The sequence below is a fragment of the Acanthisitta chloris genome, unplaced genomic scaffold (assembly GCF_000695815.1).
Source record: "Acanthisitta chloris isolate BGI_N310 unplaced genomic scaffold, ASM69581v1 scaffold22510, whole genome shotgun sequence".
Lineage (NCBI taxonomy): Eukaryota > Metazoa > Chordata > Aves > Passeriformes > Acanthisittidae > Acanthisitta > Acanthisitta chloris.
The window spans coordinates 2730-26603 of record NW_008650238.1 but is presented as its reverse complement, the minus strand read 5'-3'; the positions used below and the strand labels follow the sequence as shown (position 1 = coordinate 26603).

The 23874-nt window shown below is 43.8% G+C and overlaps 1 protein-coding gene across 1 annotated transcript in view; it reads right to left on the bottom strand.

Annotated features, from left to right (window-relative positions):
* Nucleotides 1-23874, bottom strand: part of ADAMTS9 (ADAM metallopeptidase with thrombospondin type 1 motif, 9) — a gene marked incomplete at its 5' end in the record, with an annotated part of 77684 nt that overhangs the window by 51834 nt on the left and 1976 nt on the right. Inside the window, 9 exons of the mRNA XM_009084209.1 lie at nt 2292-2437; nt 7086-7190; nt 7407-7548; nt 8409-8555; nt 10532-10637; nt 10740-10780; nt 11178-11299; nt 11400-11483; nt 12458-12744. Coding sequence (XP_009082457.1) covers nt 2292-2437; nt 7086-7190; nt 7407-7548; nt 8409-8555; nt 10532-10637; nt 10740-10780; nt 11178-11299; nt 11400-11483; nt 12458-12744 — 1180 coding nt within the window. The remainder of the gene's footprint in view (nt 1-2291; nt 2438-7085; nt 7191-7406; nt 7549-8408; nt 8556-10531; nt 10638-10739; nt 10781-11177; nt 11300-11399; nt 11484-12457; nt 12745-23874) is intronic.

Here is a 23874-nt window from a genome sequence, read left to right as displayed (position 1 = left end):
TGAAAACAGGGCTCCTGGTATTGACACCTTATCAAATATGCCCTTTCCATAATTCTGCAGCTATATCTTTCTGTGAAAACCAGGGCTTGCTCCACAGACCCTCTTACATGAAGCACTGCAGCCAAAGGTTTTGTCTACCAGCCAGGCTCGAATTCCCAAGTGGGCAATCTCTGTGGGAAGGGTCTGGTATGGTTAGCAAATACATTCCTTCAGTGTATGTCAAAACACAGTCTGCTGCCATCTCAGCTCTTCCTGCATCCCTGCAAGATACTCATCCATGTAGGTGTCAAAGCACATTACAAACAGAAGCAGGAGCTGCAGCCTTACTTTCTGTACCATGGCAGGAATGGGTATCATTTTCAATGCCAGATTTAACATGATATTTTCTTGGCATGGAAGATCCCACCCAGATCCTTGTGCACAGAAAAAGCTTTAAAAAGCTAAAACATCTTTGAATATAAAAGATTTGCTGAGAACTATTTCAGCCCTTAATCGAGGTATCTGGGTTGGGCTTGGTGCCTTCTGCAACAGAGGAGAATCTGTGTATTTTTGAAATGAAACAGGAGAGTACCCAGTGGAGTTTCATCCATTTGCATTGTCTCAGCAGTCCCATGATAATGGGGACATAGATGGTGGGAGATCGCACTATGAAGTCAAATTACAAGCACAAAACAATAGTCAGTGTAAAGCTCTGTGGACAGTGCTAGGACAGACTCCTCGTGGAGACCTTGCAAGGGGTTGGAGAAGAGAGCGCAATGCCAGGACACAGCTGATGAAAGGAGGCCTGGAAAACAACCACTATGAATGACAAGTGCAGAGGATTTCACAGGCAGCTTGGTGCTGAGCGTATTTAGGTGCTCTTGCAAATCCCAGCCAAAGCAATACACCTCCCGAAGCACCAAGAGACAAAACACAAGCTATAAGAGAAGATGGAATTTAAAATCCCTTAGCTAGTCCTTAGGATAAAGGAGATTTTCTATCACAGAAAGCTATCAGCCTGAACAGATGCCCCTCCAGAAGATGCGAATACATCTCACTGACAGCATCCAAAGGTTCAGCTGCAGAGCCAGTTCTGCACATGGAAAGATACTTTATTTTTGTCTCTCCATGACTACTGGAAGACCATATGATGTGTGCTGACTCAGCACAGCCACATGAGAACTCCTTTGTACTTGTGTGTTTCTTAGCATCATTTTAATTAACATGCTGGTGTCCTCCTCCTTTAGCTTCAACCCTTCTCTTTTCTTTTGACACCTGCCCAGCCATGCTGAGCAGCCTCTCTTGTCACTATACTACAGAGGTACAAGCTCTCCCTTCTCCCATTAGCAGTGATGTGTCACTGGCACATCCTTAATGGCAATTCCCTTGGCAATAAAACATCCAGCGCCAAGGGTGAGAAAGAAGAATAATCCTGCTCAATTTTTTTAAGACTCCTCAGTCCAACCATCTCAGTAGACCCTTCTCTTCTCTGTGTCTCTGTCCTAAATGAGAGTCCAGAAAGCATCTTTCCCACCCCTTCTTCTGAAAGTCAGTTAAACAGAAACTAGCACAACTCACCATGTACGTAAACAGGCTGTTTTCATACCAGTTGCTCAAGCTATTACTAATATTCCACCAGCCACACATTTATCTCCTAGAAGCCCACGGCAAAATTCCCTGCCATTTCAAAGGGTGCAGGATTTTGCATTCCAGGCAGACAGCGAACATTTTTGAGTGCCACTTTTTAATGGGGCACAGATTTCTGCTGAGGTTTGGCTAGTCTGCACCAGCTGAAATGTAACTGTGTAAAAAATCAGCTGCAGAAGCAGCCAAAAGCCACAAAACCAGCCAAAGCAGGAGCAAAATGGCAGAAAACTGTATAAAGGTCTGTAAGAACAGCTGCAAAAGCAGCTAAAGCAGGGGTAAAATGGTGAAAAAGGATAAAAACACGGGTCCTTCCTTTCTGATCCACAAGTTTGGAGGAAGAAAAATACCTCTGGAAGTGAGATCTCAGCTGTGCCTCCCTGGGAAAACAGGAGGTAATAAATCCGCACAGGTATTAGCTTTTTCCTTCCCTCATTGTTGAATGGAAACCTTTTTAGAGCACCATAGCCACAAACCAAACCTATGGGAACCTCCTTGGTTCCCATCCTGCCTCATCCATGCCATGCAGAGCCACCCATCCCCTAGGACAGAGCCACCTGTCCCTGGGGCACACAAGGTTTGGGGACAGCCAGAGGGGATTTCAGCCCATTTCAACTCAGCTGCTTTTCCCTCTTTCACCCACTGGGACCTCCCCTCTGTGCACTTACTCAGGCCTGTTGCATTCTCGTATCGCCGTCTTTATGCCACCCCCACAGGTTCTTGAGCAGGTCCCAAAAGGGCTCCAGGTCCCCCATGCTCCATCTATCACCAGTGCCTCTCGCTCCTTGGGCACACACATCCCAAACCGGCAATGCTGTGTAAGGAGAGAGATGGGAAAGGTGAGTTTGCATTGCTATTGCACTATGAGCTGACCAACAGTGACCAGCCTGGACAAGACTCAGCCTCACTTATGTCTCAACCACATGCAAAGATTTTGCAACCAAATAAAACTGAACTTTATATTTTGTCTGTCACCCCCATATTTTTCTTTCTCTGCACCCTTAAATGGCAAAACAAAGGCAAGGTGCTGAGTCCATGGAATGAATGATTTATGGGATAAAGACTGAGGACAACAGCAACCACGGAATATTCCCTGGTGCCAAACAGCATGGCAATACTTGCAGCACTGGCTTTTCAAAAGACTGCTTATCCTGGAGAGCAACAGGAATCACACCATGTCAAGGGAGGGAGGAGTACCACAAAAAAACTCAAACCTCCCCATAGCTGTACAAAGCAGGAAAGGAAACTTCCAAATCCAAAAGTTAAAACAGAAAAATCAATTCCTCAATCTGAAGTAATTTTTTTTCACTCGATCATAACATGGGGCTTGCCAAGGCCTGACCTAACACTTTGGTTTTCCAGCTATAGCTTGTTTTCGTTTGTTTGGAAAACTGGCCTAAGTTACATTGACAAGCTCTCATCTCACCTTTTCATGGTATAAATGGTGTCCCTTTGGGATATGTTTGCTAGTTTGGTTATACCGACTCTAGGAAAGCTCTAGGAGAGAGAGTAGTCTTCTGGCCCCACCAGAGTAGATGGAAAGGTGTCCAATAGACCCATGAGAGCAGGGCTTCCCTCTCACTGAACAGCACTTGCTACACTGTGTTTAAACGCAGAGACATGCTCGTCTGTGGGGAGATGCCTAAATCTTTGCAATTATAGGAAGCCCAAACATTGCTGATTGCTCACAGATTAGAAGAGGCTACAGACTCACAGAAGAATACAGGTAGAGCATCATTAAAATTTTCCGTGGCAATGTTTCTCTGCACCAGGTGCTGTCAGGCAGGGAAACACCTGATGATCCTTATGGGAACAGGGTTGAATTTACCGATGTTCTGCATTTTTCCAGCCCTTCCACTAATAGTGCAACAAGGATCAAGACACACCATGACCTCATGCCCCTTTCTTAAGACATCCTGATGAACCACATTAGGTAAAGCTATCTAAGAAAACAGAACAACATCAAGCTGTCATGGGACTGTACATCCAGCCTATAGGACACTTGGCCCACGTTGAACACTTTTTGTCCAACTTGTATTTCCATGCTGATGAAGGAAGCTGATCTCGGGTGCGTTTGCCCATGGGCAAGGTTTGCAGGACAGATGAAGAACTCACAGCTTGGATCCTACATGTGGTGTTTGCTCAAAGATGAGCATGGTCTTTAGGGTGCAATATGCCCTAGATTTGCTTTCATCTGAAGGTTTGATTCCCCAGATAAAAAAATGGCTAAAACCCATCTGTCACAGTAAAGGACAGCAATAAAATCATGACTGTTTCTTTGCTGCAGGACAAACCCTTATGGTGCATAACTCCTGGCATTTAGAAGTTGAAAACCTGAAGGTTGGGGACTCCTGTGCCAGCCCTGTACAGGGACAAAGAGGTCTGACAGCTATCATCAACATACAAAAATACATGACACCAATCCAGCAGTGCTGTCCCAGTGGAGAACTTCTCACAGCAGTGTTGATGCTCACAGCTAAATATATAACCAGAGTCATACTTGGCACCACTGACCCAGAGAAGATGACTGAATAGCTAACTAGTGAATGAATGAACACAGCTAACAGACCGTGACATGACCTATATGTCCCTCAATCCCATGGTTGAGAATTAACCAGGAAATCACCTACATCCATTGATTTTATTAAAAACTGGGGGTTTGGAGTTGATGGTAAATCAAAACAGTGGAAAAGAGAGGCTGTTTCAAATAAACAGCAAGATTATCTTAGGGAAACACAATGGTGTTTCCTGGAACCACACTATGAACAGTCTGGCTGAGCAACCTTTGTGCCTTTCCTATTTTAAAAATAATTTCTATGTTGAGTTACAACTGAAAAAGTAAAAATCTTGCCAGGGTCCTCTTTCCTATGAGCTTACAGATCACAGAATGAAGAGAATAAAAGGGGGGTTGTCTGGAGCAAATTCAAAATATCTTAGACACACAGTTGAGCAGGAGAGCAACTGGGATGGGAGACACTACAACAGACTTTCCTTTCCTTTGTCTTGCCACTGGAGTCCCAGATAATTCACCAAATCCAGCTCCCATCCTTAGGCTGACTGGCTGAATAGAGTAGCAGGGGGCAGACAGGGGCTGAGAAGCTCCATGCATGCATAACAGATACCTGCTGCCATACGGCAGGACACAAGTGATTACTATTCGTCTACTCTTCTGTTACCATTCTTTAAACAGCCCTGAAAACCACAAGAGAGAGAGGCCCAAATTTACGACCCTCTTTCTTTTCTTTCAGTGATTTATCTCTGCCTGACAATGCCCTGGTGCTGTGAAACATGGTCAAACCACCACGATGGTGCTCACCCAGCAAAGCCAAACTCTGGGCTGGGCTCATGGCTTGATTTAGCAATATCAAATTCAGTGTCCTCACATGCAAAATATGCACAAGGTAATACTCCCATGTTGATTTAGTGTCCTTGATTTAAGACTAAATTTAGAGCCTGGTTAAATCTACATCCCTGCAGTTTTAGCTAGATTTTTTTTTAGCTATTTAGGCTCCTTCATTTCCAAAGATATCTCCATAAAACATGGCATGGTATTTTCTCCATCTGACAGCCCATATATCACAGGCTTTAAACATGCAGACTTGAGGCATTAGTCAGCAAGCAGCAGCTTGACAGGGGCTCCTGGCCACAGCAGAGTACCAAAATGGCAATTTATTCCAAGGAAAACCACTGCAGACTTGCACCTCAGCACTTTATAAACCCAAGTAAACACCGAAAAGTAGAGTTTATAATCCAAACCTTAAGCTTGAATTAGACCAACCCACAGATACAAGAATGACTCTGTAAAGCCTTTTTGTGAGAACACATTCAAATGCCTGAACATGAGTGGGCTGCATTAGCTTTTCTTAAGAGCCCATCTGCTCTCAGCTGAGCAGTTCAGGTCACACTTGTCTAATTTGTCTAAACTTGTCAAATTGTCTAAATTTGTGGACTGAAATGTTTTTGCTCACACAGTCTTTATTAAGAGCCATGCAGCTGGACACTGCCTCTTGCATGACATGGGGTGACTCTGAGGGGGTGCTAATCTGCTCGACTGCAGTTGTTTGCACATCACTCTGGTCACATCCAAGGGTAAGTGCAGGTTTGTTGGAACAAAACTGCAGCCCGGATTTTTTTTAGAATGTCAAGAAAATAGTTATTTGTGACCTTCCAGCAGTGAGCAGAGCCCAAGGTCCCTATAGAAGTGAGGACACAAACTCTCAAGTCACAGACACTCCACAGATACCTATGCTTTATCCTGTGTCTCAAAACAGGGGAGATTTTACATAGGGACACAAACTCTCAAGTCACAGACACTCCACAGATACCTATGCTTTATCCTGTGTCTCAAAACGGGAGATTTTACATAAAATTATGAAATATTGGTGCACCACTGGCTCCAAGGAGTAGCACAGGAATACAGTTTCCCACCACATCTCTAATGCACATTCTCAACAATAAAAACAAGCAGGTTGACTGCACTTTTCCCTAAGAAAGGAAAGCAAATTGATATATTGCTCTCAAGGAAATCAGTTGAGTGTCATAGAACAACTGAGTTTTCAGACACATGCAACAGAACATTCATTACCAAAAAGAGTTCCACATCCTGTGTGGAAAAATTTAAGTAAAATAGCATCCAGATATTTTAAATAAAATACATTTGAAAGACTATGAATTGAAACTTTGACTCTTTCAAAAGAAAACTTATTAATATTATTAATGCTGATTTTAAGAGCCAGAAAAGCAAAATCCAAGCTATCCCCTGTAGAATAACATCAGACTATTTTTACTAGACCCAGATGGAGAACACTTTTGTTCAGACACAAATTATGAGAACCAGTTAGCATTTTTATTCAAAAGCAGCAGTATCTCAGTAAAAGAAAAAGAAAAATCCTCTCAACTATTTTTCTCCAGATCTGAACAACTGAAAATTAAAAACTTGTTCTAGAAACCACAATGCTAGCTGGAAATTAATACTGCACGTGGAAAATGAAAGATTTTATGAATCACTGCCAAAAATGTTCCATACAGAATATGTCAACCAGTTCTATATTTTACTCTGAAGTTGTCAAGATGAGAAGCCAGTTGACAAGTTTATGTTACACAAAATTACTAATTGCTCACATCACATAGGAGATTTCTGACAAAAGCTTAGGGAAGCTTTGCAAAAGTTTTGCTCGAAGTTCATTCAAGGGCATTAATTTAAAAAGATAAGCACTCCAGAAGAAATACCTGGCTTTACACAATGTTATGCCAAGCAGTCGATTTTAATCACATTATCTGGGCTGGAGATGATCCATTGCACTCCAGGCTTTAAACACACTGAGCTGCTCTGGGCTTCCACCCTTGCAGTCATGACTGTGCACCACACAACTGGCCCTAGGATAGGATGACTTTGATTGATATGCTTAGCCTGAGCCCTAGAAAACACAGATACAAGGCACAAACCACCAGGCATTACAGACCTTCCCAGGCTCACATTCTGTCCCATCAGCCCAAGGTGTGTGTTGGGTTCGACATCCCTTGTGAGCACCATCAATGTTGATACACCACAGTCGCCGACACTGCATCTGCTTAAGTGATTGAAAAGATCAAAATATTAAATATGGGACACATGCCTTAACCAGATAGATGATCCTTTATGAAATTATCCCCCTAGGATTTATCATCAGCTCACAAGTTTGACAGTAAGTTGATGGCTTGTGAGCCTGCCATTCATTCAACCCCAGGAGCCCTTATTTTGCTCTGGCAAAACCAGGAAAAACAAGGTGTGAAATTTCACTTACCATATAGGGGCACACTTGAGATCCAGGTCCAAAAATTAACTCACATTGTTTGTTGACGTCATAAATCAGCCCTGGGAGCTGCTGAGGCAATGTGTAAGTTCTTGATGAAGGTTCATCAAGCAAACACTCCCCATAACCAGTGCTACAACACAAATCAGAAAAATGGTGTTAAACAGGAGGCAATGAGATTAGAACCCATTGGTGTTGGCCTGAATTAGTTTTAGGGCTGCTGCACACCATGTTTGCCATATGTAACAAGCACTATAAGAGCTACTGCAGACTCAAGCACAGGAGGGTATGTTAGTCATCCAGCACCACCTCTGTGCTGTGACAGCAACCATCCACCACAGTGGATGCAGTCAGCTACCCTGGCAAAAGCATTTCTGAGTGTACACAACCTGCATTTAGTTGCTGAGCAAACACTGGTACATGTTCATATAGAATTTAGAAAGAAAAATTGTTGCTTAGCAGAACTGCCCAAGGGACTGAGCTCCTGGATTTGCCAGAACACAACTGTGGCTCTCGTTCTGGTCTACATCACAACACATGGGAAGGCATCACAGCAAAAGGGATGATCCCTGTGCATCAAACTGACTCCCAGAATGGTGTTCCCACCATGGATTAGTGCCAGGGCTTTATCTTGACCTGTGGAGCAGAAAGGCAGATTCAATCTGCCTTCTAAAACGCAGCTCCATACCTGAGCCACAGGGCTTGGAAAAGTCACTCTTCAGGTTTGAGGAGAACACGCATTCCTTAAAAGCAATATCCATGGGGGAAGACTTATTCTTCCCCATTGAGAGGCTGGTCCTTGCCAGCTTATCATGAGGCTGAACTGGCAGGGGCTGGATGGCCATTCCTGCTCTATGTAAAGGATGTGTGCACACACAAATCCCTCTGATTTCCTCCAAGTGCTGCACACTAGGACTTCAGATTAACCGAAGAACTCCGTGGGATGCATGCACATGTCAAAACAGCCCAACACATGCATATGCAAGGCCTTACTCCAGAAATTCAGTGATGTATTTCCTACTGCATTTTGACCACATCCAGGGATTGGTGTAGAAGTTCAGTGTTGGTGCCATGACATGCTGTTGATTTTTACCTCCATCTTCCTTGCACTTATGATTGTCATCATGTGGCATGTTAAATCTAAGAGACAAAGAGCAGCAAAAAGTAGAGTCACGTAAGAAGCAAATGTCAAGTATTTAGCAGAGCAAGAGCAACAGTGTGAACTAAATGCAAGCAAACCCAAGAATTCTTCCTAGATATGCTGCTGACAGATATTACAGAATAAGTGTATTAATACACACATATTCATAAGTGTCAACAAGCATTGCTCAAATGGGGTTCCTAGCACTCGTCTGCAAAGAGCTGTGCAGCTCCCTGCTAAGCTCCCCACACCGTGACTGCATATATTCAGCCAGACAAGCCCTTGAGGGAGTCTAGAGTAAGATGCAATTCCAGCTGCAGTTTCCTTCTCAGCTGATGGTTATGATCTTGCAGGCAGGCTGGAGTTTGGCCCCACCTTCATAAAAATGGGAAATACCCTGGCACTGAGCCACAGATCCAAGAATGGATCTGAGGGAATTCTGAAGGAGATGAATGACTTGAGTCCACTGACCACCAGTGCCTGGAGACCCTTGTGCACACAGGCAATACCCTATGTTGGGTGTCAAACGTTTTTTAATGCAGTTGAACATCTTGGGCTACACTGTTGCCTAAACAGAGTTGCACCAAGGACAGACTTGGCTCCTATACTTATGTGGCAGGTCTAAAAAATGCCATCAAGCACCGATATCAGCAGAAACCAACGTGAGGTTTGCAGCACGTGACATCTTGAAAGAATGTGGTAAATACACTAATGGAGACCGAACGGCTTAAAGCACTGCACTGTTTGAAGTGGAGAAGGGGAAGTGACCTGGTGTGATCCTGCATTCAAAGGCTGGGGAGTTTATATTCCATTAAGATTACCTCCAACAAACCACCTTTTCACTCTGCTCTCTGTAAAAGAGCACAGAGTTGTTTCCTGCTTGGGAGCATTGCTAACCCCTCTGGCAGCTCTGGGGCAGCATTAGCGAAGGAATTAGCCACAGGTTAGGTATGGGGAATGCCAAACCTTTGGGGACTTTCTGTCAGGAAGTCTCATTTAAACAAATACCACTGTGGTTAAAAATAGAGTGTCTCAGTCAGTGTTCAGTGAAGAAAAACAGTTTATAACAATGAGAGATCTGTTCCCAAGCTATCATCCATCCCACACCTACAGACCTCCACCACAAACCAGGTGTGAGGCAGTTTTGGACTGAACCAGCTGCCTAAGAGTTGTAGCTGGGGGGTAAAGACTGTGTGATCTAAGATGATTTTTCTCACTACAGGTCTCAAAAAAGCCAAAATTGATTAAAAGAAATTTCGACTAGAGGAGGTGCATCTTGAATGACAGCATCATGAACGACAGCATCTCTTTTTTGGATGTCAGCAGCATGAGATTTTCCCTGGTGAAATAGTTCAGGAGGCCGGTCAGGCTCACTTATACATCCTCATCACCTCCCAGAAGCCCTGGGTAAATTCCTCCTTTGCACACAGCTGCTGTGCTGCCTTCAGCAGCACCACATGTGGCAGTGGGATGAGCTGTGGCAGGCTGAGGACTTGCTCTCAGTGGAGACTTCAGTCCCAAAAGATAGTCAAAATGTGCCTGTGTCCCTTGCCCTGGTCCTCCCCATGGCACCCAGCCCTTCCTAGCTCTGGCCAAAATCCTAGCTAGTCCCACTGGCTTGGCCAGGACATTTTATCTGCTGGGGCAGATTCTGCTGACATCCCCATGTAGATGTGAGAAGATGCAGTAATAAGGAACATTTTTGTTAACTCTTCTCTATTGTTTAGGTGCTGCTTGGGGTACCCTGTAATTCATCCTCCCCAAAACATTGCCTTGATGGTTTTGCTGCTCTCAGATAGGCTCCAGAGCACCTCACAGCTTCATCTTCCTTGGTGGTGCATCTTCTACCCAAGTATATTTATCTCCTCTCCAAATAACTAGGCTCAGCAGGTAGCAATTCCCAGCCTGGCTGGCAAGCCCTAGTTAGCATAAATCTTGGGCTATTTAAATGTAAATGTATTTACATAAAACATACACATGGCCAAGTTCATGTGCTATTGTGAAAGCTGTGCTCAGTCCATTATCTTCACTAATTGAACAGCTCCTGTATGGGTCACAGACTGTGCCCAGCTCTGCCAGACCTAAGAGACAGAAAAAGAAATGTCATCCACAGTTCAGCGCAGGCAACTAACACTGTCACTACAAAAAAAGTTATTAAAAGACAAAGAAAAGGTTTTCCTTACCCAGAGTATCACATTTGTCGTGCGCTCTACAAATATCCTGTCTGAAAGTAGAACAGACCTGACACATTAATTTTCAATGCAGCAGTGAGTTAAGGTACAAGCACAATAATAACAACATCCAAAAGCAAATCTTGGTCCTCCAACAGACCTTCCCATGCTGGTTTGCCACATCATCCAGTCAGAGTCCAATTTAACTTCCCACTATAGTCAGAGTTTTTCATCTTATGCTGAACCCATGGGCAGACCTTAGACAGTCCTGAACCTCTCCAAGTCATCTATTGCTATGGTGGACACATCATCCCAATTCTGCCTACAGTTACACTGCTCCCACAAGTGCAAGTGGCATTGCACCCACATCAAAGCCTGAACATTTCCCATAGCTGGATGTATTACATGCTCATAGCCTCACCTCACTTTTCATGAGACTATGCACCATACCTGGTAACAAGAACAGCTGTATCATGCTGAAGGTGACTTCCTTCAGGGTGGTTCTGGGATTGCTGCCATTGGCAGAAGTTTTTTAATGTTGTCTGGGCATTGTAAGATATTGCAGGACCATCCTAAAAGCAACACACAGAAAGAAGGTATTTTAATCATCCATCACAGTGCTCACTAAAAATCCCACTGTAAACAGAAGGGGAAGAAAATCACTTCCATTACCTGCTCATTATGTATCACGACCAATTTCACAATGACAATATTAATTAAATTTCCAATGCTTGGGTCTTTGTAGATGGAAGCCACCTGTTTCAAAAAGCATTATTTGGCATTATTTCTAACATTCATGGAAACAAACAATGAAGACAACAAACTTGTGTGTTCCACTCTGCAACTGTTTATCTCCTAAGTTACTCTTCTGCCCTGCTCAGTGCTCTGATGCTACCTGGAGGGACCTACTCCCAGAAGCACAATTTTGGAATGAAACAAACCTGCTGGGATCAGAGAAACCAAATATTTCCTTCTGCTTTAGCACACATTTCACCAAAATACAGGATCATTCTGCTCTGAGATACAAAGACCACCAACCAAGACTGTCAAAAGAACTTACTCTCTCAAGTGCCTAATTTTGACAAGGTCAGTTTTAGACCAAATGTTCACTGAACTTCTATCCTCAAACAGGATGAACATCTCTCCAGTGACAACTATGCTGGATATTCCCTTCCAGTCACTCTACATCTGCAGAGCTGCCTGTTTGGGGACTGCACTATTACATCCTAGTACCAGCAGCTACAAAAATGTTTGTCCTCAGCCTGGAAATCCAACCCCAGCATTATGCTAAAGATCAAGGTGACCACAGGCTCCTTCTCCTTGCAACAACTCAGGATGTCGGGCAACTGGATAACCTAGCAGCATCAGTGCCCTGGGAGGCACAGAGCCCAGAGTACACTTTTAATCCAGCTGCTCTTTCACATGGACTTAAACAAAAAGATGAGTACAGCGTGTGGACTAAAGAGCCAATGATATTTCTCATGGCATTCAGAAAGCTGGAAGGGAGAAGTATGGGAAGGGCTAGGAAACATGATGGGTTGGGAAAGAAGCTGACTCTAACAAGTGCTTCCCAGCTGAGTTCCACCAAGCTTTACTCTAATCCCAGCATTATCTCCATGCCTGGCTGAGGCAAACTGATGGAGCTGCATATGAATGCAGCAGAAAGGAGCTCTGCGACCACTAGAAAATGATCCATGGGTAAATCTACTCCCACCGAGTTAAATACTCACTATTGACATCAGCGTTAAGACATAGTGCTGTAGGTTAGCTCCATGGTAGGCAACCATCCTGCTGTCAGCCACCACCATCACCTCCACAAACCGAGGGTAGGAGAGGAACCGCTTCGTTCGCTTGTGGCTCTTCTTTTCACTCATGGCCGCAGTCTTGTTGCTATCCCCAGGAAAAGAATTCGCTTCCAGGCTGTGTTTCAACATCTCCACGTCAGATAATATGCTGCTTTCTGCCCACTGTCTTCTCCAGTGTTTCCGCTTGTTCTTTTTGTGACTGTGTTCATGATCTATGGTTAAACAGCAGGCAAAAACAAAGTACATACTGGAGTGAATAAAATTAATACCACATGTATGTTATGTCAAAATACCTGTTACTTCAACGAAGAGTTAGCAGGCTTGCTCCAAACGAGCAGCTAACCGAAACAGAAGCATTCTGTGGAAGCCCATGTAACCCAACATCTGAGGCTTAATTTTTAAAGTCATCTTGGGCAAGCCAGTCGTACTTAGAGGCAGTCAAGGCTTCCCTGCAGCAGAGCTGTCTCCTTGCCCATGCAGGAGGGATGGAGCCTGGTGATGGTAATTAGCCACCGCAGCGGCAGCGTGAGGATTCTGGGCACGTCCAAGGTGGCCAGGAAACCACAGGAAACAAAGGTCCAAACCTTGTATTTCTAACTCAGGCATGAAGGACGGCAGGATTTGGTCTTCATAGAGAAGCAATTATATATGATTTATTTCTGTCTCTAACAATAACACGGCTGGGCTTCAGTTCCCCCCCTCCCTTTATTATTCTGTGCTACAGGAATGGTAAAGGTCATCTGAAAGAATAGAATTCAGGAAGTTTCACATATACTGCTTTTGATATTCAATTAGGCCAAACATAAAAGCGGCCTGAAAATATACTCCATGCTGATACAAAGACGACAAAGTGAAGAGGGAGAACAGGCAAATAAAACATATGGAACATGTACAATTAAGATTTACCATCTGATTAGTATGTAATTATAGCATTATTTAAATGTAAGAGCAAAATCAGTCTTATTTGATGCCACTTAATTTTTAATCAGTTCATCATAGGAAGTAGCTAATTGAATGTGATTCATCCATGAGAGACTGTTCGTTTCTGTGCTTAATGTAAAGCCAGATCTGAACTACTCATCTACGACTCCAGGCTACTACCCTTATGCGCTTTGTAGCTTTAGTTTAATTTTGTCATGGTGGTGAAAAATATCACATTTCCTTATCTGACCCACTCAGTAGGTTAGAGGAAGCATAATATTAGGGAACAAAGGAATATTCAATGCTCAAACAAGATTGAAATGATGGGAAGCTTCTTAGTTATTTTTTTCACTGTAGTTTCCTTTTAGGAATATTTGTAATATTTTCAAAGAAAGAAATACATTCTCTAATATCAAGGCAGGCAAAAGGGATCACCCAGCTTCTAACTATCTGAAAAATACTACCCTTTTACTCTCTGTGTAAATAGGCAATGGAGTATTTAAGAATGAAATCCTGTTTACTCTGCACTACCTAAGTCTTATAAATTCTCCTTTCTCGATAAAGTCCAGACCACCTTAATACAGCAGAGAGTCCACAGTTATTTGAGTAAGAATTCGAGAAAGCCAATGGCATTTGTGGTTATAATTGGATTGCCCTAGTTCCTCTGCTCTAATCAATGCCCTTGTGTTGGCAAGGTTGTGCTCTCATGCTGGCACAGCTTCGTGGGCAGCCATGACATTATCCTGACTCATTCAGTGCCAATCAGCGTGGGAAGCCAACTATGCATACAAATAACTTAAAGGTGAGAAGACAGAAGATGACCAGACTGAGGAGGAAGTGCTAACCTCAGCCCTTCAGCCAGTTCTCCTCCTCTCTGTATCCTCTGCCAGCCACTTAAACTTCCCTTTTAAATAACTAACTTCCAAAAGAAGCAGGTGCTCAAGGAAAAATGTGTTAAGGTTGGGGAGGTGCTCAATAGGGTTCAAGCAATGCTGAAGGCAAGGCTGCAGTGTGAAGGCTGAGCTCTGCACCATCCACCACCATGGCTTCAGAGAACTCCAAATGGGATCATGAGGCTCAGGTGTCTTCTCCTCTAGCCTGCTTGGCAGAGGGAATTTAGATAGCAAAGGAAAACGGAAATGCAAAGGATTCTTTGAAGACATCTATTGTACAGGAGGTGTATAGAAGAAATTAATTGATATTCACCAGGACTGCTCTGAAATCCTACACCTGGTGTCACACACTAAAAAAACCAACAAACTCACCCAAACCCCAGAGAGGTCCACATGAAATGCCATGTCTGGTTCTGAGAACCCTGACCTGACCCATCACGCAGAAGAATCAGAGCCCAACACAGCCAGGTACACCCAGCACAGAGGAAAAACTACCTTCCTTTTTGTAGAAGAGGTCTGGCAGAGTCCCAGAATCACAGAATCATTTAGGTTGGAAAAGACCCTTAGGATCATCGAGTCCAACCATTAACCTAAAACTGCCAAGTGTCCGTACAGTATCAGTGTAGTTCCCCTGTCCAGGACACAAATCAAGTCAGACACATCAACCCTTCAAAAACAACGTATTTTTTCCCAGGCACGAAGTCACTCTGACACTTGCAGAAGGCTATTTGGACAGGTCATGCATCATGAGTTTGCCATCCTGGTTACTGGAAAACCAGGCACCAGTGATGGGGAAGCATTGTACATAAAGCCACTCCTGGACTTTGACAGTAGTGAACTGTTATCTTCACCCATCTTTCTTGCATATAACTACACTCAGAGATGGTGCACATTCACCTGTAAAAAATTAAACACTAATGGCTGTGCACTGCTCTCAACCTATCCATAAAACCCTCCCACGTTAATGGGGGCTGCACACAGGCACTGCCAGTACTCTGTGTGCCTGATTGTGTTGATATCCCACTCTGTTACGATGAGCACAACAGCAGTGCTGTGACTGAGCAATGCAACACGCTGCCCTCTCATCAGGCAGAAGTGAAAATATCTCACATTACGCAAGAAAACTCCAATTTTACAGCGACAGCTTCCTACTGCCACGCATAACACCAAAAAAAGGGTCTGATATTTTTCCATCTTGTTTTCCCTTTCTTTGTTTTTTTTTCCTATTGTGTTAACATATTAAGAGAAATCAGGAAGAAAAATGGTTTGCTTGGCAAGCACTCAATCTCTGCAATGACCTGAAAAACATCTACCTACACAAGGCAGTAATTGGATGGGTTTAGGCAACAAAACATTTTCTTTAATTTGCAGAAAAACCAAACCCCAATGAGTAGGCAAACACTTTAAAGCCATGCAAACTACAGCTCAATAATTCAAGTATCAAGTGAGCCCATGCACTGATTCAACAGTGCATATTCATTTTAGAGGTGGGTAAAGGTTGCTGGAATAACATCCATTTTACTGCTTGCTTTACTAAGACAATCTATGCTGTTTCTTCTGTCTTTAGACAGACCTGGAGGTGTACCTTAATTATTTTTTCTGCTTGGTTTCTTCTTTGTAATATGGGACCTACAAAGGAGACCCTTCCTTCCTGATGGCATCTTCCCACTCATGCCATTTATTTCTGCTTGCGCAAGAAGCCTCAGCCCAGAGCCCATTGAGCTGATTTATGGATGACTCCTGCTGGTTAATGCATTTTGGACCTACCCCAAAAAAGAGGGCAGGGAAGACTTGGGCTCTGCGTGAATACTTTGCCTGCATGAAAGGGTGACAGGGCAGAATCAGGCACTGCTTTTGAAATAGTAGCTATTGTTATACTGAAATCAAAAATCAAAAGAAAGAGCGATCACTTATCCCAACAGTTCTAATCCTTTTCATTTCTACAGTAACATGTCCTTGGAATAGAAAGCAATTTGGACAATTAAGTAAGACATGTAACAATTCAAGCAATTCCAGTTCAGCTCCAAGTTCATAAGAGCTGCAAATAGCAGGGGAAAAAATGTAAGAGAGAGAGAGAGTGAGAGGAGAAAAAAATAAATCTGTTTCTTGAGCTAACAACATTAACAACCTCTCCCTGCTAGAAAATGAGGGCAATCCTTTCAAACCAACTTATTATCATAACTTTTCTGAATGTGTGACCTAGGATTATTAACAACATTTGTTTCTCACCGGTTGGCCCACAACACTCCTAGACCTGCTCTGATCCAGCTGCACAGATGATAAAACTCTCATTTAGAAGTTAATTATTTATTGCACACCTCCATAAAGCAGATCAAAATTCAGCTGAGCTCCCTCTGGGCAGTCAGTCAGAGTATGACCCATCTCCCTCAACTCAAGCAGGGGCCCTAGCAGCAAACCCTGCCCAAACACTTTGGTACAAGCTCCAGCTACAGCTGGCTGGCTGGAATTTGGTGCTTGTAGCTGGCACAACAGCTGCTGCCAGAGTGAGTGCCATCACTTGGAAAACAGAGGTGAGAGGCAAAATGAATTTTCTTCATGCAGAGATCAGACTGGCTGAAATCAAACCACAATTTTTAGGCTCTTCTTGACAGTAAATGGGATGGAAACCAGCCCCTCTTCAGGACACAAGGAGGTTCTAAGCTGGAGCAAAGGATTTTTCTAGCCCTGGGTCTGTTTAAATTCTATATTGATATGTTTTATATCTCTATCTACCTTTCAGTGTATCTACAGATGTATCTTAGATGGATTTGCATCAGGCCAAATTCTCACACCTATTGCTGCAGGGGTGCTGTTGTGGCCAGCATAACCCAGAGCTGAACATGCCTTCTCTGCCAGGAGCTTCTCACTCTGCTCAGATGACAGCCAGGAATGGCAACTTAACAGGGGAGCAATCACTGCCTTTCTCTGTACCACCCTGAGATGACCAGTCCTATGAGCAGGACTAATTCTGTCTTCCCTCTGGATAGCTCCTTCACTGTGCAATCAGAGCTGCTGCTATAGCTGGAAAATGAAAACAGGTTTTATTGATAGAGGCAAAATCAATAACCAGCATTGGAAAGGAAATCAAGGATCTGGGCCAGCTGGGATCCAAAGAGAAGGATGTTCTGCACTAAGGGTGGAAATGAAAGTTTGCTCGATTTTTCTAATCTGCAAACCAGAAAGCATTCAACTGCAAATTAATCTGAACACACTCAACAGAGATCCTGGGGTTTCAACCTTCATTGGCAAGAGCTGCAGAGATCAAACTTTCATGGCTAGAACTACTGAAAATACAATAAAATATCAGCACTTTCACAAGTGTCACTATTACAGCAATACGAAGGAGGGAAGCTTTGATTTCCCCATGTTGTTCATAGTTCCCTTTGAATTAGGAAACAGTCTGAGCTCTGGAGAGATCCCTTGCAAACTGTTAGAGGAGGATCAAAATACTGCACTTCTACAAAGAGCTCTTCTTCGCTACTAATAAAAATACTTGCATGCACAGATCTTAAGCCTTCATGACCCAAGCACACCTGCTTAATAATATTCTCTCTTTGCTCCACTTTGAGTTTTGCACATACACTTTACTAAGTGGTTTCCAAAACATCCAACTGGATCAATGTCCAGATCCTCAGACAGGTCCATGTCCAGGAGCACCTGCTGCTGAAGTCAGTCCCCAATGTCAAGCCCACAGCCTGGAATTTGTGTTTGTAATATGTGAAATATTAAGGCCAGAAAGCAAGGCCATAGAGCCATAAGCAGTTCAGACTGGCATGAAGCATCACTGATGCAAAAATCAACAGTTCCACCTCCATCCACCCACTGCAGCCTGTGATGGCTTTAGCTCTAGAGATTGCAGCCTTGGAGGTATCAAAGCTCAAGGTGATGCTGAACCCACATATGGGTTTCAGGGTGACCTTTCTCCTCACCGTTTGAATCAGAATGCTTGAGAACCATGGACCTGCAGACAGCACCAATCAATCTCCCTTAGTAATAAAATATTCTCTGGCTTATACCATGCAAACACCAAAGACCACACATACTCCAGATGTTTCCTTTCCTGATGATGAATATCAAAAATGCATTCCAGCCTAGAAGAATTTTTTTCTGCCTAAGGTAAAAAGTTGTACATGAAAGATATCAATTTTGCTCAGCAGACAGAAACTAGATTAATGAACAAAACGATAAATTGCCTCTTTACGAAAGCAGATACTAACACATGAGCTGAGCACATGGCAGAAAATGATTTAAGATCATCTTACAGGCAAAATAATTAAACAAGTGCACCTCATGACTGCAAGGCACCACTGAATTGGTACAACACTAGCTTAAGGTATGGCTGACAAAAAATTACAGTGCTGAAAATCACTGATACTAGTTCCATAATCCACTGGATCAGGGAAAGAAAAGCACAACAGCCCTGTAGGATGACTAAAAAAAACCACATGGCAAAATACCCCTGAAAATCACTCTGACACTACAAGGGGCTGAGCACTTTTCTAAAGTACATCCTAGTGTTTTACCTGTGAGCAGACACGTACCTGAGCCAAGGTGTAGGTCACACCAGTACAAACACAGGCACACTGACATACTCTGGTGGCATTTCAGCACATCAGGAAAACAGCCAGAGCTTCTGCCTTCAGCACTGCCTGGGCTGATGGAACCTATCTGCCTGCAGAGCTCTCGAGGCAGCACTTGTTGAGCCCTGCAAGGCACCTGAGCACACGAACTCCCACGCTTGCTTGTTTGCTCTTAAGACAACTTTCAACACATACCAGTCACAAGTATACCAACATGTTAGCCACACCTGTGTCTAGTGATGCCTGAGGCACCGTGCCAACAACAACATTGAGATCACCACAACTTTGTACTGACACTCTGTAAAAGATAACAAAAATATCCCATTAGAAAGAATGAAATTCCCCAGCAACTGACCATAGGGATGTTGGTAATGACAACAGAGGCACGTGGGAAAAGAAGTCACAGAATAGTCAGCCTGTTTATTTTCAGTAGTACATGCCACAGGGAACGGACAGAAAGCAAAGAGATCCCTCACTGCTTCTCCCACCTACCCTTCTTCAGTGGATGTCCGCACAGATGAGGTAACAGTAGATGCAAAATCCATTTTGATTCCAGGAGAGTAATTTAACTCTGTTCACTTACCATGCTTAAGTTGCAAAACAATAACCAATCAACAATCACTTGATTACTCACAATCTCAGCATTACACCTTTAGGCTGGATGTTTGATACATATTTAATACTAAGAGTAACATCAAATGCATGCACCTTGCTTATAACTCACACTGAGGAATTTTAAGCCAAAACCCATTATGGGAACTGCATCATTGACTGTGATCAACATTTTTAACTGAAGTCAGTCTATTACCTTATTTCACTTGCCAACATTAAAAGATGGCACAAACATTACAGCCTGATCGCTTCCCCAGCACAGCATGAGAAACACTAGTGCTTGACATCCCAGGCCCATCTGACCAAGTACTAGTTGGCTCTTACTGCATTTTTATCTCAATAGGAAGCCAGAAATAGAATCAATTACACTAGCACCGGACTTGTGACGTAACTCTCTCCTTTGCCGGTTTTGGGAGGGAAGGAAACCTGAAATAATTACTATCTGACTATAAATTACAATTCACTTAAGATGAGAAACTCTTCTCAAGGAAAGAACTGAGTCACTGTTCAACCCTGAGGCCAAAAGGAAAGCTGACAGCTTAAACAGACTTTTGAAAGAGCTCAAGGATTGCTCAACCTGGAAACAAAGGCTTAAGAAAACCTCCCTGCAGATCTTCTGCAACCCCGGGGTTACGTGACACCCAGCAGTACAGAATTTGCCTGAAGTCCTGCCTGGAAACCAGACACCTAGAATGCAAAATTCTGATGGATTAAGGAGTTGAAAACAAAAAAAAAGGGACACAGTTGGAAGCAAGACAAACAGTCCAAAAGAAACAGCAAAAACTACCAAAGGGCTGGGATTTCATCATGGACCACTCATCAAGAGTATAAACATAGTGGAAAATGAATAAAAAGTTTCTGCCTCAAAACTGCTATAAAGTAACAATGTAACACATATAAATAGTCTGGAGAAGGAGTAGGAAACTTTCCATCACAGGACCCATTCTGCTTCATCACCAGTTTTGACACTGGGTACACACCTTGAACTACAGCTCGAGCAGGAGCAAGAGCTCATCCCCAACCTGAACCAGCAAGAGACTGTGCTACATGGAAAGTTAAAGTCAGGCTTTAGCCACCACACCATAGCTCCAACACATTCTCCCCCTGGTCTCCTCCCCAGTCATGACAGTGATAACACACTGCCAAAACCACATCCAGGACTTCAACCTGGCCACTGCTTCCCCAGCACACAGGAAAATGGTGACAGGGCCATCTCCTGCTTGTGGTGTGGGCTCACCAGTGACTTCCCATGTAGTGAAGAGGCATTAGGAGAGAGATGACAACCATCTGTATGAGCTGAGCAGGCTGGTGCTAATTATCATGCAGAGACAAGATCACAATCACTGAGCTGGCAGCACCAGGCATGTGCTTGCTCAAGACACAGGGCAGCACTCCTCTGCTCTGGTGGTTCCCCAGTGTCACGTTCAGTGGGAAAGGTTGTAAAATTACCGTGAAAGGGTAATCCATTACAAATCACTCATTAATGCAACTGAGAAATCAGTGACGTATTACTGATTATGCCTGTCATGCTAGCTCGGTGTCAAGGCTTGGTTCATGCTGCTGGTTTGTCCTGTGCTTTGTATAGCAGCCTTCTCAGCACAACTCACACACAGAGCTTCTCTCCACCTCACCCCAATGAGTACATGGGGCTTCCCCTCGTGGAGCTGCTGTGCCTGCCTGCACATATACTGCCCCTCCAGCAGTCAGTCTGCTTTAACACTGCAACTAAACATCCAGCTTCAAATTTGAGACCCTTTTGCATCCTTTCTGGCAGGTACCAGGATGTCCTAAGCCTGCAAGCTGTGCCCTGCAGCCATCTGCCTGGTGATACTTGGTGGTTTTCGGAGAGCAATCTCAGCAGGTGAGTCACTGGGCTTTCTCACCTCTGCTGGCAGCGCCTGGAGCCACAGCCAGTGCAGTGCAGGTAAGACCTGCTCTATCCTGCACTCATCTGAGCCCAATTCCAAAACCTCACCACCTCAGCACAAATTGCTGGAAGGCCTCTTTGCTAGCTACAGCCCCTTGGCTCTCCTCCAGAGACAGAAACAGCTCTAATCATCTTCCTACTAGTTTGGCACCATCGCAGTGTTATTGCTGCTTCTGCATGAGGAGTTTTGCCTGTGGTGGATATTCCCACTTTAAACACTCTCATTAAGGAGCAAGAACTTTGTGCAAGATCCTCACATGCAGCCCCAGAGCCCACATCTAACACCAGTCTCAGGATAGGCACTGCTGACCAACAGCAAATCATGGGAGCAGCTAGTACTCACTATATATTCAGTCCTTGATTTATTCAGCTCAGCCACAGGTGGGTCTTGAACATAAAAGAATTATGAAGAATGAGGCAAGAGCAGGGAAGTATTTAACTAGTGAAGTTGGGAAGGAGACAAAGCACAGATCAGCAAAATGAAGGCATTGGATATAAAGAAGGAGCTGCCCAAGGAAGTTCACTCAGGAGTCCTGTAGCACAGTCACAGTAAAAGCTGCAAGGTATTTATAAAGTTTGGAGCAACAGCTGTGCAGGCAGCAGAAGTGGGGAAATGAAACACCCCAATTCTTGCATTTATACTCATTGACACAGGGGAATTGTGGCTCAGTGCCACCAGGAGGCCATATCTGTCTCAGAACAAGGGGTTGCCAACAGGCAGAATGATTAAGTTTCAGTAAAAGGCTAAAGCTATCACAAAATCCAACAAAACTTGAAGAGCTCCAGAGAAGCCAACAACCAAAATATATATACAAACTCATCAATGAGAGAAGACACGCAAAATATGCCGAACGAAGAAGCAGCAGAAAGGGACAGGAGACACAGCAAGAGTTGGACTGAAGTAGTTAACTGAGGTGACAACCGGAGGCAGCATCCTGTTGGCATTGGGAGATGGACATCTCTGCAAGACCAAACCTTCAGGGTTTCACATGGAAATCTGTGGGTAGGACTTGCTGGTCTTGTTCCTGGTGGGAGGTCAGACTGGATGGCAGATTGGAGAACTGCTGCCTGACTCCCAAAGGCATCCAGCATGTGGACACAGCTCCCACCACACCACAGGATGCAGGTACATGCTTTTTATCACCAGATTGTTCCTCCACAGTGTGCAGGAAAACTCTGCTCTTCAGATTTGCAATGAGCCACTTCCTTTTTTTTTAAACTTTTTTTAGCATCGCAATTCTTTTCTCTTCCTCCTCCACCTCAAAAAGGTGGATATTTAATCATTTGAATTGGAAGAGCTTGTTACCATGAAGCAATGGGAGGTAGCGGTGCTGCACCTAGAGACATCACGCTGTCAACTGGACTATTCACTAAAACACAACTAATTATTCTGCCAGATCCCCAGCCAGGTGACAAATTCATTCACAGCACTAACTAAAAGATGGGAAAGAGAAGAAATTGCACATTTCCTATGACTGAAACTACATTAACCTGTTACCCCAAAGAAAACTTTGTCAAAAGTTTTTATTGCGGTGCTGAGCTATACGCCAGATGGCTGAAGTGCATTGCCAGAGATCCCAGTGCTGTGCTAGGGAAGTTCATCTGCAGAGCACAGTTTGCATTCAATATCCATCAGCATTCAGAGGAAAAAGACCTTTTTCTCAGAACATCTGCAGAGTATCTTCTGTGTCAGAGGACCTAAAACTGTTATCAGAAACTGCTAATTAAAACTTAACAAAAGCAAATACCTGTTTTTCTAATCTGACCTGAGGACACTGAAAACTAAAGCAGGACCGGGGAGACTGCTGGAAATGAAAGCTTTTACTCAATCTGTCAGTCAATTCACAAGGGAAAGTTTTCTGGATACTTCAAAAAGTCTAGAATTACATCATCATGGCAAGGGCACACCAGCATGTTGCTTGTTAATCATTTCCAGGAAAAAGACTATCGGAAATCCATTCTTAGTAGCACCAGTGCCCGGCAATGTGGGCTCCCTTGCTCACTGCAGGGTGGGTACCTCAGATTTCCCTTGCATCAATTTCCTCTTTGAGGAAATCTCCACCCCTGCCAGAAACCTGCAATGCAAAGAGACCATTTCACACGTCCTTCTGACAAGACTGGATTCACACAATACCCTACAGTGATGACAAACTCCCAGACTCCAGCGAAACCATTCTGCTCAGGTATAAGTGAGAGACGCACCCTGTCCCAAACAGTGAGTGCTGCTAGATTTTGCATGTTCACCTCTGCTCCAAAGACATGAGACACCTTCTCTCACCAGACATAACTCCAGGGAGCATGCCAAGGTTCAGCATTGCCCAAGTTGCCCTGAACTTGCTCCTTAAATAAAATGACCAAGACTCGTTTACCATACACATATGACCATAGCATCATTCCCTTTCAAAAACT